Consider the following 15,982-nt stretch of genomic DNA (forward strand, 5'->3'; position numbering starts at 1 on the left):
TAATCAAATTAATCATCAAGTTAAATATTTAAAAGCAATCCCTAAAGCAATACGTTTGTAAGTCTTACAGCCTCTGGGAAGAAGCTACATTTCAGTCTTTTTGTCCTGGTTTTAACACTTCTTAGCCTCCTGCCCGAGGGGAGTGGATCAAAAAGTTTGTTTGCCGGGTGAGAGGGATCTTTCATAATACAGGATGCTCTGCTTCTGCACCTGCTTATGTAAATTCCCTCAAGAGAAGGTAGGCTGCTCAAAGTAATTTTTTGGGCTGATTTGACCACCCTCTCCAATCTCCTCTTGTCAGCCGCAGAACAGTTTCCGAACCAGGCAGTGATAGAAAAGGTTAGTGTACTCTCCACTACACACTGATAGAAAGCTAGCAGGACCGAAGTCCCAAGACCGGCTTGCTTCAGCCTCCGTAGAAAGTAAAGACGTTGTTGAGCCTTTTTTACAATGCTGGCGGTATTAATTACCCATGTAAGATCATTAGAGATGTATGTTCCAAGGTACTTAATGTTTGAAACCATTTCCACAGCTGATCCTCCAATAAACAGGGGAGAGGGGGTGCGGCTTTTCCTTCTAAAGTCCACGACCATTTCCTTTGTCTTCCCCACATTAATGCAGAGGTTGTTTGCTCTGCACCAGTCCACAAGTTCTTCCACCTCCTGTCTATAAAAGGACTCGTCATCATGGGATATCAGTCCCACCACAGCCGTATCATCAGCAAACTTCACAATATGACTACCCGGATACTTAGCTGAGCAGTCATATGTTAGAAGGGTGTACAGCAGGGGACTCAGGACACATCCCTGGGGGGAGCCGATGTTAAGGGTGACAGAGGAAGATGAAATGCCATGGATTTTAACTGATTGTGACCTATTTGTTAAAAAATCATGAACCCAATTACAAAGTGACGGCTTAAGTCCCAGTAAAAGCAATTTATTTACTAAAGTTTGTGGAACAATCGTGTTGAAGGCTGAACTAAAATCCAGGAAGAGCAGCCTGACATAGGAATCCCTATTCTCCAGGTGGGTGAGAGCAGAGTGGATGACTGATGAAACTGCGTCCGATGCAGACCTGTTCTCTCTGTAGGCATATTGATGGGGGTCCACATTAACATCAATAATATCCTTCATGTGGGCCATAACCAGCCTTTCAAAGCATTTCATGACTATCAGTGTCAAAGCCACAGGACGAAAATCATTCATGCATGTTACGGCCGAGCTTTTTGGAACAGGGATAATAGTTGATGTTTTGAAACACACTGGCACCACAACCTGGGAGAGTGACAAATTAAAGATGTCAGTTAGCACTCCAGCCAGTTCATGAGCACAGTCCTTCAGAACCCTGCCTGGGATATTATCTGGGCCTGCTGCTTTCCGTGTCTTAATTCCCAGCAGTGTTTTCCTTACATCCTCAACGGACACACTTAAAGGCAATTCACCTGGGTGGAGTTTAAGTCCAGAAAAAGGGGTGGCATTTGCGGTCTCGAAGCGGGCATAGAATGTGTTTAAAGTATCAGGAAGTGATGGATCCTGAGGGCAACCATCGTCTCTCCTGCTATAGGCAGTAATGTTCTTGATGCCTTTCCACATTCTACGTGAGTCATTGGTGGAAAAATGACCCTGTATTTTCTGTGCATATTTAGCCTTTGCCCTCCTAATCCCCACATCTAAATCCCTCCTCGCCTTTCTCAGTGCAAGTGAGTCCCCCGTCCTAAAGGCTAAATCCCGTGCCTTTATAAGACAATGCACCCCTCCATTCAACCAGGGTTTCTGATTTGGACAGATAGTGATCTTCCTGGTAGTAGTAACATCATCAGTACATTTACTAATGTAACTACAAACAGAAGATGCATATTCCTCTAGGTCCACTCCACCAACACTGGTTGCTGCTTCTCGGAAAATCTGCCAGTTGGTGCGCTCAAAGCAGTCCTGGAGGATAAAGTCGGCTCCCTCTGGCCACACCGTGATGGTTTTAACCATAGGCTTGATGTCTTTCAGCAAGGGACGATGAGCTGGAACCAGCAAGATGGAAATGTGGTCAGAAAAACCCAATTGGGGGCGGGGCACCGCTCTGTATGCTTCCCGTCTGTTAGTATACACACAGTCCAGCGTGTTGTTCCCCCTGGTTGGTATGGAGACGTGTTGATGGAACTGAGGCAGGACCTCTCTCAAATTTACATGATTAAAATCACCCGCCGCCACAAAAAATGCATCTGGATGTTTGTTCTGTAACGTACCGATATGGTCGTAAAGTTCCCTGTGTTTCTTTTTTCACAACGTAAATGCGTAGTGACGTAGGGAGGTCACATGTTACATATATAAAACGCACATTTGCGGACCATTTTAAACAATAAACGCCACAAAGACATTAATTAGTATCAGTTGACATACAACAACGTAGGAACGGTCCTCTTTCAAGACGCTTGTAAACACTGGGGCGGAGTTTCGCGTTCGTTTTCTGTGACCTCTTGACGTCATGACGTATTGCGTGGGGTCAGCTGGCGCATCACGACCGGATCTACATGACGAGAAGTTGTGCTTTAAAAGTGTATATTTGTTATTTTTATTGTCAAAAATGACAATCGTTTTGCTAGATAAGACCCTTATGTTTGGGATCGTTTAGAGTCCTTTGAAACTCCGTTGAAAAAAACTGTTAAGTGTTGAGTTAAGTTTTAAATGTTGGGCTCTATTAAAGTCCATTAAAATGAGAAAAATCCTGCAATGTTTTCCTAAAAAAACATAATTTCTTCTCGACTGAACAAAGAAAGACATCAACATTTTGGATGACATGGTCGTGAGTAAATTATCTGGATTTTTCTTTTAAGAAAATGGAATATTCCTTTAATGTGAAAAAAGAAACACAGTAACACCAGTGACACATCAAATCACCAGTCACTGGTGTTACTGATCTTCACTGGTGTTACCCATAAGGAAGGTAACACCAGTGACAATTTTCATGAAAACTGCATTTTACAAAATGGCTGCTGCAAAGTATCAAACCGCATGTTGTCAATCATTGTATACTCACTAAATTAAGTAGTTTAATCCATTTCTATCCTAGTTTTTCGCAATTCCCAAACAAAGGAGGTCATACCAGTGACTTAAACTAAAAGCTTCATATAAAATTATGAGATAAATGAGAAGATTTCTGATAACTGAAAAGAGACAGTGGACTTACCATCTCCAGGAAATTAAAAGAAGAAAGTCAAGTGATGTCATCAGTGTGATTTTAATTAAAAATAAAAGCATTTTGTTAAACTGTAACACCAGTGACACAACTCCAGGGGACCACTACTTTCATTATATATTTAATAATATTTATTTAGCATTTTGTTTTTAATGTAATTTACATAATATATTTGATAGTTATGGACACATTATTGTATTTTAAATGGAAGAAAACACTGTTTTTGATCTCAAAATAAAGCATTTTCGCTCTGTACATGACTGTGGGGACGAGCACTTCTTTGGTGCTTGGAATTTTAATAAATTAATAAAAATCAAGTATTCCTACATTGATGGCTCAAGAAGGTGTAATTGTTCAAATAACATATTGTCTCATTTTAAAATATAAAAAAATTAACCCTAAAGTGTTTTTCAAGTGTAATATTTCTGTAAAGGCTGGGGACAGAAAAATGAACATTTCCATAGATTGACCCATATACCTTCTAGCACTGGATGCATATGCCAAAAGGCAATGAGAATATGTGTCTTGTGTGCTGTATTTCTGCAGACGCACAATTGTTTACTAAAAACCGTTTCCACTCGTCTACAGGTGACACAGGAGATTTCGGACCCGAGCAGAGTGTTCAAACTCCTGGGATCAGACAGGTTAGTACCAGATCAAATGATTTCCTATCTCTCTTTCTTTCTTTACATCATACCGTTTTTATCCTGTCTTCATCACCTTTGGAAACGTTTCTCCCCATCCTCTCATCTCCTTCGAAATTCTCCATCTAACCAAACATGCACACAGAAATAGATACACGGAAGGAAAAAAGCCAATTGGGAGAAAGTGGTGTCCCCGTCTGGATTTGTTTCTATAGTGAGGGAAGCTCTGGGGTACAGTAGATACGTTTATTTGGGTTCCCTGTCCTAACATTAGAGGTTGAATACGGTCAGCGCTCTCGAAAAACAAACTTGACATCATCGAAAGCGCTGACATCATCGACACCACAAACTCGATGTCATTGTACCACCTTGGACCCTTGTTACAACACGTCTGTCTTTTTCACTCTCCCTAACTGCTCTCTATATTTTATTTACACTGGCATTGCCAGGTTGGTGTCTGTGTGCTGTAATTTCATCTGTCACCTGCTACTGAGGACACGACCAGCCTCACACAACCCCTTATCATCTTTTTCCTCCTTTTTCTTTACACTTGTTTCCTGTATATGGTACAGTAGTATTATTTGTGTATTAACATATTTGGGCTTTTTGTGTTTAGGGTTGTTGTTCTCGAGAGCAGGCCTACAGATAACCCGACAGCTTTCAGTAACCTATACATCTTGGCTGGACACGAGAACAGTTATTAGCTCCGCCCCCCAGGCATTCAGACACACTGTACCTGGAGCCATTGCAATACACCATGCATTTATTTGGAACGGCACCCATGAACTGGACAACCACAGCTGAGCTGATGAGCAGACTGTGTTTAGTGCTAAATCTCATTGCAGCCTTATGCCACTTTCTGTACTCCACCAGAGACCCTTCAGACGTCTCTCCACCTCAGCGAGCTTTCAGAATCAAACTTTTTGCAAGCGCCCAGTCAAATTTGTGTAAATGAAGCAGAAGTGCAAGCAATAATGCAATGCATTGCAAACTTTTTTAACCTTATTAAATATAACCATTTTAAATATTAAACAAATAATAATAATGCTGCAAAGATGCATTGCTGCTCATTGTGTGCCATATGAGGGAATGGATTTATTAAGTGTAACTAACTTGAGCTTCTATAAAGTTTGTGTTTATGGGAATTTTAAATGGCAGGTTTGTGTATCTGCTGTTTGGGGAGATTTCAAGAGAAGAGAGTGAGTGTTATTTATTCAGCTGAGTCATGCGAGTAATGCATTTTGCCCTCATGTTACTGGATGAATATTTTTCTGCCGCAGGTCATTTTCTGTTTTCATTCATCTTTTATTTCTATCTCCAGCTGTGTAATATTTTAAAATACAAGTTATCTCTTTTAAACGTATCTTTAATTCAATACTTGCACCATGTAAGCACTTTTGTACATTCTTTTTTTGTATTTAAAAATGACAAAACATGGGAGATGTGAGGTTAATGTGATATCTCGTGTATTTCCGTTGCTTTAGGTTTAATGTATGCAGCTTTTGTAATAAAAAGGCAATTGTTAACAGTCTGGCATGTTTTGTGTGCTTGTATTAAAAAGCCATTCAGTTGTCTTAATAGTGGATATTATTATTTGAAGTCAAATTGTAGAAATTATAGTGTCAGTCAAGTGTGAATATAATTTTATTGTATTCTCACAAGTTTAAAATGTTATTGTTTGTGTGAATAGTTGACGGAATTTGTTTTCTTAAACGTGTCTACCAAGAGAAACAATTCTCATGTAGGTGTTATTATGATTTTTTTAACCAAAAAATACAACATTTACTTAAAAAATATATATATATATTTAAGAAAATAGGTTAACATTACACGGAAAATTTAAATTCAATAAATATCCAATAATGTGCTCGATTTTGCGCCTCGCCGAGAGATGCGTATGTCATCACGTCTCGCGATACTTCGACGTCATATGATGATCGGTCTGCGCCGCACCGCAAAAAGTCGACACTCATTCTCTACAGTCGACGATTTATGTCACAAATCTCAGGATTTACATTCTCACTGCTATTTTGTGACTGAACTCAGGTCAGTTTGCGCGGATTGTTTCAAGCTTTCAGCTTGTTGCTGTGCAGAATGAGGCTCGTGAGTTGAGGCGGAGTCTGGACTCGGTTCCTATGGCGACCTGCCGCTTGTAAATAGCGTGTTTTCTTCTCCATGCGAACTCAAACACATTCTCACGGGCCGACTATCACATCCGTCCGTCCGTTTCACTCAACACAACCAGTCCGACAGCTTCGTTTTGTTTTTGTTTCCTTTTATCCACAGGAATTTGTGATTTGTGGCTTGTGGGTTTTATTTTCTAATTACAGTCAAGATACGATATTTCCAGGTAAGCTATGTGTGTAACGGTTATGCGCGTGGTTGTTATTTTTTTTATCGTTTCCTCCTTTTTGTTTAATTCTGCTAAGTTGGCACTGAGGTTAAACATTTGCAGATGGGGCTTAAATTGTGTTATGGTTGTTAAACTGCTTTACACTTAATGCTTTAGTTCACTCATGTATGGAGGACAATATAGGGTCTAATTATAAATAAATGCAAAAATATTTTGATCATGAAAAAGGTAATAGTTTAACTATTTGCTTGAATTTAATACTACATTTCCGTAAAATCTGTTGTATTTCTACTATTTCTGTATTACCACATAGTTGATTCATTCCTATATTAATTTTCGTATTTCTAAATGTGTTTTATTTATTTCTGTATTTATACACATTTATTTCTGCATTTACTTATGCATTAAGTTATTTTTCATACTTCACACAAAAGCAGTGGAGTTGAGAACTGATTCTTTCTGCAACAACTACATTAATGTTATTATAACAGCACTATTCCCGTAAGACTTCAGTGATTCAAATAAAGATTTTATTTCACACCTACTACAAAAAAATTCAGTAGATTCAGGAAGCAATAATGACCTGATAATATACAAAATTTAATAATAGTCTGAGAAAATAAGTTTGGTGTCTCCCTTGCCGATGTTTCTTACTTGCAACATGGCATCACATTAAGGTAAGCAAGTATTAAAGCATTATAATTGTGCTCTCCTGTTACAGAGATGGAGAAGTATGAGAAGATCAGCAAGATCGGTGAGGGTTCATACGGCGTAGTGTTCAAGTGCAGAAATAAAGACACGGGTCAAATTGTTGCCATCAAGAAGTTTGTGGAGTCTGAGGACGACCCCATCATTAAGAAAATAGCACACAGAGAAACCCGTATGCTGAAGGTAAACACAGCCTGAGTGTTGAAAATAATAGTTTTTATCTTTTAGGTGTTTTATCTTTATTACTATTGTCATAATTTAAATTCAATCCTAAAAGTAAAGGTACTAAAAAGGGTTCTTTACAGAAATTCCATAGCAGAACCATTTTGGTTCCTTGATCGTTTTGGGTAAAGGTGCTTCAAAGAATCATTTTTGCAGTCTGATGAACCGTTTTCCACTACAAACAGCAAATTTCTTTGGATGTTAAAGGTTCTTTATGGAACTGTACAATCTGACAAAAAAGCTCAAAATACCATATAGATACTTTATTATAACATGTTAAAATTGCCACTTTTTAGGTGTGAGCAAAAATGTGTCGTTTCAAATGCAAATGAGCTGAACTCTGCACTAAATGATAGTGCAGTGGTTGGATAGTGCAGAATAAGTGGTGGTATTAACCCCTTTCTGACATCACAAGGGGATCCAAATTTCAATTACCTATTTTTTCACATGTTCGTACCAAAACCAAGTTACTGGGTTGATCTTTTTCACATTTTCTAGGTTTAAAGAAGCACTGGGGACCCAACTATAGCAATTAAACATGAAAAAAGTTAGATTTTCATGATATGTCCCCTTTAAAATAACCATCAGAGCAATGTATGTGGTAACCATTGTATAAGTGGCAAAATTGACTTATTTGAAAATAATGCACAATCCACTTCACGTTTGCCGCATTACCACCTTATTTTGGAATAATTCAACAGACCGTTGTTAGTTATTCCTTGCTTAACCATTATTATTAACTTATGACTTACATAATTTAAGTTTTGTGTTACAGTAGGTTTAGGTTAGGGCTTCATTTTTTTTACAAGAAATGACAAAAGATGTTGATTCAGGAATGGATGTGTAGCTCTCATATAATTTGCAAACTTATTCCTGTGAGCTGAGAGCAAAGCGGTGGCCCTTTGAAGATCTGACGTATCAGCCAACATTGGCTTACCAATTAGTTTCACTCTGCTATGCATGAACGGATGGATGGATAGATGAATATTGCTGTTTCCTTCACCTCCCTTGAGTTCTTTTTTATTTTTGTAATGCTGAGGGTTTTAGGGTTTATTCTGGAAAGGATGGTGATCTGTTGGAGACGTGGGGGGTGTTTGTCACTGTGTGTGTTTTTACAATACTTTTTTATGATCTGATAAGACATGCAGCTGCTTGTCTTTATAATGCCCCATACATATTACAAGTGACTTTGTCGCTGTATATTGCTTATCTTTTTCAATTAGGTCGTTAGGAGGTGTTTCTAAATCTAAAAAATGAGTACCGTCCAATAACTGACGAGAGACGAATGACGTGAACTCCACTACTGCGCTCTCATTGGTAGTCTCTCCCGAAAGTCGCTCATCATTTGCATAAAGTTAAACTTTGTTGCGTCACTGGACACGTCCCATCCGGTCAGCAACGGTCACTGTCGCTCGTGTCAGAGGAAGTCGCCAAGTTTACAGTGAAATTAATGAGATCGTGAAGCTTTGCTACTGCTGGTTGCTGGTGGTCTGAACAAGGCATGAGAACGTTTAACTGTAAATTCAAATGTAGACATATATAATACATTAAAAAACTACAGTGAGGTCCAAATGTTTTTTAACATGCCATAAAACACAGAAGATACATTAAGGATTGTGTGATATTTATAGGTGACTAATTAATTACAGTAAGTACTTTTTCGACATTGACTATGTTAGCAAAGTCACATTACCCTGCTTCCATTGAAAAACACTGTAAGCTCTTCTAAACATTCTCAGATCTTTTATAAAAATGTGTGTGTGTGTTTGTGTGTTTGTGTGTGTGTGTGTGTGTGTGTGTGTGTGTGTGTGTACCTGGTAATTATCACGTTCTGGGGACCAATTGTCCCCACAAAGATAGGAATGCCAGTGTTTTTGTGACTTGTGGGGACATTTTGAGGTCCCCATGAGGAAACAAGCTTATAAATCAAACAGAATGATGTTTATTGAAAATGTGAAGTATTAGAAGGGTTTCTGTGATGGTTGGGGTTAGGGAATGGGGTAGGTAAGGGGAATAGAATATACAGTTTGTACAGAATAAAATGTATTACGTCTATGGATACCAGAATGTGTTGTGTGTGTGTGTGTGTGTGCGTGTGTGTGTGTGTGTGTGTGTGTGTGTGTGTGTGTGTGTGTGTGTGTGTGTGTGTGTGTGTGTGTGTGTGTGTGTTTGTGTGTGTTTGTGTGTGTGTGTGTGTGTGTGTGTGTGTGTGTGTTTGTGTGTGTTTGTGTGTGTGTGTGTGTGTGTGTAAAGGTTTACACAAATATGGTCAGAAATGGTCCCCAGCCTTCACTCGGGCATTACCCTTTCAAAAAGTACACCGTTGTGTTGTGACTAATATTTCATATTAGTACCTCATATGTGCATACTGGTACCAAAGATGGCATACATTAGTACCCCAAAGGTTCATATTGGTACCAAATGTATACACATCTGTATGTAAATGGAACATATTAGGACCTTTTTAAAGACAGCTTAAAGTTTTGGATCAATTTTTTCTGGCAGTGTATTAAAAATTTAAAGGGCCGCTAACGTAGGTGTTTTCAGCAATATAAAAATCGTAAAGTTCCCGCTCAAAATACACCACAAATCTTTCATTATACGATGTTGAACAGCGCCATTTGTGGCTGCAATGAAAAACAGGCTGTTTTGTGTGTGTCTCTTTAAATGCTAAAAAAGCTTCTGTTCCCCTCCCCGTATGCAAGGTAGTGGGAATACATGTGCTTTGGACCACATCAAAACATGTGTCTTTGACAGAAGGTTGAACTATCATAAGGCAGAGTCATGGGTGGGGCATAATCAATGAGGTCAATCTTACTTTGGTTTCCACACAAATGCTGTTAAAAATAAGAATAAATGTAAACTAAATAGAAGGAAACCATATCGATATTGATTTATAGGCATTATTACTAGATCTCTCTGAATGTTATGTCACTCTATTTTTCCATATAGGCCTACTTCCCTGTCCATCATTGTTTACTTGTATTATCTCTTCCTTGTTCATTGGAATGAGCTCTGGAAAGATGCTATATAAATAAAACATTATTATTATTATCATTTACAAATATACAAACAGTGCAACACAATTTTCATGTAAACTCATGACTCAATTTGTTATGTTGATCATATAATTTTGCAATAAAACATCTGTTTTTCTTCACATTGTGTGTCTAGCAATTGAAGCATCCAAACCTGGTGAATCTGATTGAGGTGTTCAGAAGAAAGAGAAAATTGCACCTGGTGTTTGAATACTGCGACCACACTGTTCTCAATGAGCTGGACAGATATCCACGAGGGTGAGAACACAAACGACTATAAAATGGCTCTCTTGTTTGTCACACTAACGGACATATTGTGTCTTTGTTGCTATGACGGCCAGTTATGCCTTTATAGGAATGTTTACAGCAGGATACGTTTGCCCTCTCTGGTGCACTTGAGTGAGACGCTGTTAAAAGCAGGACTGGGCACATTTAACTCTTTCGGTTTCTCGCTCCTTTCTCTTTGTGGACGCATTGATTTATGAGTCCAGAATTAACAAAGCTGTCACAAATGAACACATGCACACACATAAGCATAGCTCATGCACACCAGCATCTAAAGGGTTAGTGTGGGGTTTTGTGTGTGTGGTGGAGGTAGACAGAAGAGAAAGGAGTGACTAGATTGTTAAAAGGACATAATGGGGTTTGTGTTCCTGTAACTGCATTGTAATTCTTTTATGTGTGTGTTCACTCAGCGTTCCAGAGCACATGGTGAAAAGTATCATCTGGCAAACACTTCAAGCTGTGAACTTTTGCCACAAACAAAACGTAAGAGTTCAAGCCATTTAAAACAGTAACGTTTCTTAAAAGGGAAACGTTCACCAAAAAATGAAAATTCTGTCATCATTTACTCACCTTCAAGTTGTCCCAAATCTGTAAACTCAGTTCTGCTGAATTAAAAAAAATAACTAAACCGATCTGGGGCACCGCTTCCAAAGGAATATTTTTTCTTACTATGGAAGTCAATGGTGCCCCAGATATGTTGGTTACAAGCATTCTTCAAAATATCTTGAAAATGATTAAAAAAAAATTATACAACTTGAAGATGAGTAAATGTTGACAACATTTTTATTTTCATTGAACTACCCCTTTAAAAGCTTGAAAGACAACATGGCTCATAGATATAAATTCTGATGTTATTCTGTGTTTAGTGTATACACAGAGATGTGAAGCCTGAGAATATACTCATCACCAAACATCAGGTCATCAAACTCTGCGACTTTGGCTTTGCCAGGATCCTCAGTGCGTACACACACAGTCCACAAACACGACATAACCCATGTCACCAACATCTTGTATTCATTTAAAATATTGCTCTTATATTGCAGCGGGTCCATGTGATTACTACACGGATTATGTAGCGACACGATGGTACAGAGCTCCGGAACTGCTAGTCGGAGACACGCAGTACGGCCCACCGGTGGATGTCTGGGCAGTGGGTTGCGTGTTTGCTGAACTGCTATCTGGCGCCCCTTTATGGCCGGGTCAATCCGACGTAGACCAGCTCTATCAGATCAGGAAAACCTTAGGTTTGGGCAGATAATTACGTGTTGTGTAAATGTATATGGGTTGGTTTCCCAGACTAAAATGCATGTTTAAACTGCCTTAATCTTGCACAAACATATTTTAGTGTCATTTGTTTTTGTCTCAAGATGCACACCAGTATTGTTTTTTGTAAGGTATGTTTGTAAAAACTACCTAATATAACTAAGGCCTAATACTGGATTAATCTAAACGCTTTCTGGGAAACTGCCCCTAAATGTAATAAATATATATATTTTTTTGTTAATGTGTGCTTGTAACATGTATATGTGCATTGGTTTTGTATTTACAGGTGAGTTGACCCCCCGACATCAGCAGGTGTTTAGCACTAACCAGTTCTTCAGTGGAGTTTGTGTCCCTGAACCACAGGAGATGGTGAGTTGTTTTGTTGAAACTTGTTTGATTGATTTTCCAGTAAACAAACCACATATGTTATTCACACATGCAGTTTTATCTATTTATGACCCTGTCTGTGAAATCCATGCTAAAGTCTCAATGTATATATGAGATTTAAAGCAGCAAAGTTTGATTTTAGTTATTGGTTTAACATTAATTTTAATCTTTGACCATATTGAGCAGTCAATATATTACTTTCCCCGCCCGCGTTTAAAAAAAAAAGTTACCAGCCAACGCCAATAATTCTGGGTTTTATAAGTTGAGTAAGAGCGCCCCCTTGTGGATAATAGCGAAAACATGGATTGCCGAAAAACTTATCATTGGCAGGGAAGCGTTTTCTCTTAAATGATGAGTTAACTTGTCAATGGCGGGGAAAGTGTTAAAGATATCAAGGTGATATGTTCACATAATGTTATGTAGGATGATTTTATGTAGAAGACTGTAAATCACAAATAAAATAACTTTAGCTGGATTTTCACAGACTGGGTCACATATTGCTATCAATCGCACATCAGCTTTAAAATCCTGTGTGTTTATGTCATAGGAGCCACTTGAGGAAAAATATCCAAACATCTCTTACCAGGCCCTGAACCTTATGAAGGTCAGTAGAACATAGACATAGATCAAATAGAACATTGGTACACAAATTCGGTCCAGGAGGGCCAGTGTCCCTAATCAAACACACCTGAAGCAACTAATTAAAGGAATACTCCACTTTTATTTAAAGGAAAACACCACCTGTTTTTCAATATTTTACTATGTTCTTACCTCAACTTCAACATATGAATACATACCTATCTTTTTTCAATGCATGCACTTTTAATCTTTGTACAGTGCCTCGTGAATGTGTTAGCATTTAGCCTAGCCCCATTCATTCCTTAGGATCCAAACAGGGATGAATTTAGAAGCCAGCAAAAACTTCCATGTTTTCCCTTTTTGAAAGACTGTCACATGAGTAGTTACACGAATAAGTATGGTGGCACAAAATAATACTTTTGTTTGGAGGCTTAGGAATGAATGGGGCTAGGCTAAATGCTAACACATTCAAGAAGCGCTGTACAAAGATTGAATGTGCACGCATTGAAAAAAGATAGGGATGTATTAATTCATCTAAGTTGAGGTAAGAACATAGTAAAATATTGAAAAACTGTGTTTTCCCTAAAAAAAAATCCAGATAATTTACTCACCCCCATGTCATCCAAGATGTTTGTGTCTTTCTTTGTTCAGTTGAAAAGAAACTGTTGACTAGAGTCCACTATATGGAGAAAAATCTGGAATGTTTTCGTCAAAAAAGTGTATTTCTTTTCAACTGAACAAAGAAAGACATAAACATTTTGGATGACATGGGGGTAAATGAATCATCAGAATGTCCTTAAGACCTATAACGTCTTACTGAGCATACTACCAGGTAGGTGTGCTAAGGCAAGTTGGAGCTAAACTCTGCAGGAGTTCACTGGCCATACAAGACTGAGTTTGGGTACTCGTGTCGTGATATAGAAGAACGCCGCAGGCTCAGTAGCAAAACCGGCTGCCTGTGTATTTTTTAGGGCTGTCTGCGAATGGACCCAGCTGAGAGGTTGACCTGCGAGCAGTTACTGGAGCAGCCGTACTTTGACAGTCTGCGAGAGGAAAGCGAGAGTGTGACGCGTGAACTAGACCGCAAGAGACGCCCGCGCCAGCCACGCAAACACCTTCCACCTGGGGTCTGTTTTCACAATGTGAAATAAACCAACTATTTAGTTATCCAACTTAATTACAATCTTTTAAATATCTCTTCTTGCTTTGTGTAGTATTTGCCCCAGTTGGCCAGCAGTACTGTCTTCCCTGCTGTGGAGCACAAAAAGTACTACAACAACCTGCGCAAATTCAACTATCATCTGCCCAACATATGATGGACGCCAACTCTATAAGAACTATAAGCAAACTGTCCAGCTCTTGGCTGGTGCGTGTATGTGTGTTTGTGAGATAGACAAAGGGCTCTGCTCTGCCTTTAGAAAATAACGTCACACTGCCAAAGCAAAGACTCGCAGGAGGATTTCTGAAAAGTATAATGAACGACGACAGCAATAACTTTGATATTAATATCAATGAATGTTGTTCTGTGCCCCATAGTTTGATTAGAAACTGAGATCAGTGCTGTAGAAACGTTTGCACTGTAGGAACTTTTTAAACCTTTATGTAACCTCCATGTATGTTTAAAGTGTGTATATAGGCAGTTATAGAGGACACAGTCATGCACAGACAGAATCTTTAAAATTTTTGTCTTTAATTGTGCACAACATAAAATATGACACTGGACCACAAAACCATTTATAAAAACTAATTAAGCTTTATATTTCATTTTTGGTTAGATAGGATAGGAACATCTTTGGAATCTGAGGGTGCTTTAAAGGGACATTTTCCACTTTTTTCAATTTTCCAGCTCCCCTAGAGTTAAACATTTGATTCTTACCGGTTTGGAATCCATTCAGCTGATCTCCGGGTCTGGCGCTAGCACTTTTAGCATAGCTTAGCACAATCCATTGAATCTGATTAGACCATTAGCATTGCGCTAAAAAATAACCAAAGAGTATCAATATTTTTCCTATTTAAAACTTAACTCTTCTGTAGTTACATCGTGTACTAAGATTGACGGAAAATTAAAAGTTGCGATTTTTTTAGGCAGATATGGCTAGGAACTATACTCTCATTCTGGCGTAATAATCAGTGACTTTGCTGATGTAACATGGCTGGCTGCAGCAGGCGTAGTTATATTACACACTGCCCAAAAATACTCCCCTTGGTTACTTTCAATGGCAGGGGACTATTTTCAGTCTACAACAAGTCACTGATTATTACGCCAGTTTGAGAGTATAGTTCCTAGCCATATCTGCAAAATCGCAACTTTTAATTTTCTGTCAGTGTTAGTACACGATGTAACTACAGAAGGGTTAAGTTTTAAATTGGAAAAATATCGAAACTCTTCGGTTATTTTTTTAGCGCAATGCTAATGGTCTAATCAGATTCAATGGATTGTGCTAAGCTATGCTAAAAGTGGTACCGCCAGACCCAGAGATCAGCTACATGGATTCCAAAAAGGTAAAAATCAAATGTTTAACTCTAGGGGAGCTGGAAAAAGAGCATATGAGTGTCCCTTTAAAGTTGTCCAAATAAAGTCCTTAGCAACACATATTACTAATGATAATTATACATTATAAATATCTTCATGCAACATAATCTTTACTTAATATTCTTACGATTTTTGACATTAAAAAATTGACAATTTTGACCCATACAATGTATTGTTGGCTATTGCTACAAATATACCCATGCGACTTATGACTGGTTTTGTGGTCCAGGGTCAGATATGTGTTCAATACTTCATTGGTACTGACAGCACGAAACATAATCAGGTTAGCCAAAATATGTTCTGAACAAACATTGAAAAGCGCTGTGTTTTGGCTAAAATTTATTACCCTTGTGAACTTAACTTTTTATTATATGACTGGTGCTAATAATTGAGCCACTGACTTGCACCAAATGCCAAATTCTTGAGACATGATTCACAAATGTGTATTTGTGTTCAGATGTAGAAATGAATGAATGGGAAATACTGTTTTTGTTTCGTTTTGAAACTAAATCATTAAAGATCTTTCTGCAACATACACTTATGTTTGGGTCTGTAATTTCTACACAAGATATTAAATATAGTTCACCCAAAAATGAAAATTCTGTTATCATTTACTGAGGGTCTCTGATAGGTTTGGTTACAAACATTCCTCAAAATATCTCCCTGTGTGTTCATCAGAACAAAGAAATTAATACAGTTTTGTGAGAGTGAGTAAATGATGACTTTATTTTTTATTTTTTTGGTGAACTATCCCTTTAGTGGGATATGGGTGATTTGCTTC

At 38.2% G+C, this 15,982-nt stretch overlaps 2 protein-coding genes across 6 annotated transcripts in view; both read left to right on the forward strand.

The window, feature by feature from the left end:
• map4k5 (mitogen-activated protein kinase kinase kinase kinase 5) overlaps positions 1-5,364 on the forward strand; it is a 40,118-nt gene extending 34,754 nt beyond the window's left edge. For all 5 annotated transcript variants that reach the window (XM_065296332.1, XM_065296329.2, XM_065296331.1 and 2 more), the window contains exons 32-33: positions 3,778-3,833; positions 4,450-5,364. In XM_065296332.1, coding sequence (XP_065152404.1) covers positions 3,778-3,833; positions 4,450-4,537 — 144 coding nt within the window. In that variant the 3' untranslated portion in view covers positions 4,538-5,364. The remainder of the gene's footprint in view (positions 1-3,777; positions 3,834-4,449) is intronic.
• Positions 5,365-5,835: 471 nt separating this feature from the next.
• On the forward strand, positions 5,836-14,592 carry cdkl1 (cyclin dependent kinase like 1 (CDC2 related kinase)). Its single transcript, XM_065297514.2, has 10 exons — positions 5,836-6,183; positions 6,908-7,077; positions 10,291-10,412; positions 10,850-10,922; positions 11,306-11,396; positions 11,483-11,683; positions 11,989-12,071; positions 12,637-12,693; positions 13,640-13,795; positions 13,883-14,592. Exons 1-10 carry the CDS (start codon positions 6,009-6,011, stop codon positions 13,982-13,984), a joined length of 1,230 nt encoding a protein of 409 aa, XP_065153586.1. The 5' UTR covers positions 5,836-6,008; the 3' UTR covers positions 13,985-14,592.
• The last annotated feature ends 1,390 nt before the right edge of the window (positions 14,593-15,982 follow it).

Source organism: Paramisgurnus dabryanus, chromosome 20 (genome assembly GCF_030506205.2).
Source record: "Paramisgurnus dabryanus chromosome 20, PD_genome_1.1, whole genome shotgun sequence".
Taxonomy (NCBI): Eukaryota; Metazoa; Chordata; class Actinopteri; order Cypriniformes; family Cobitidae; genus Paramisgurnus; species Paramisgurnus dabryanus.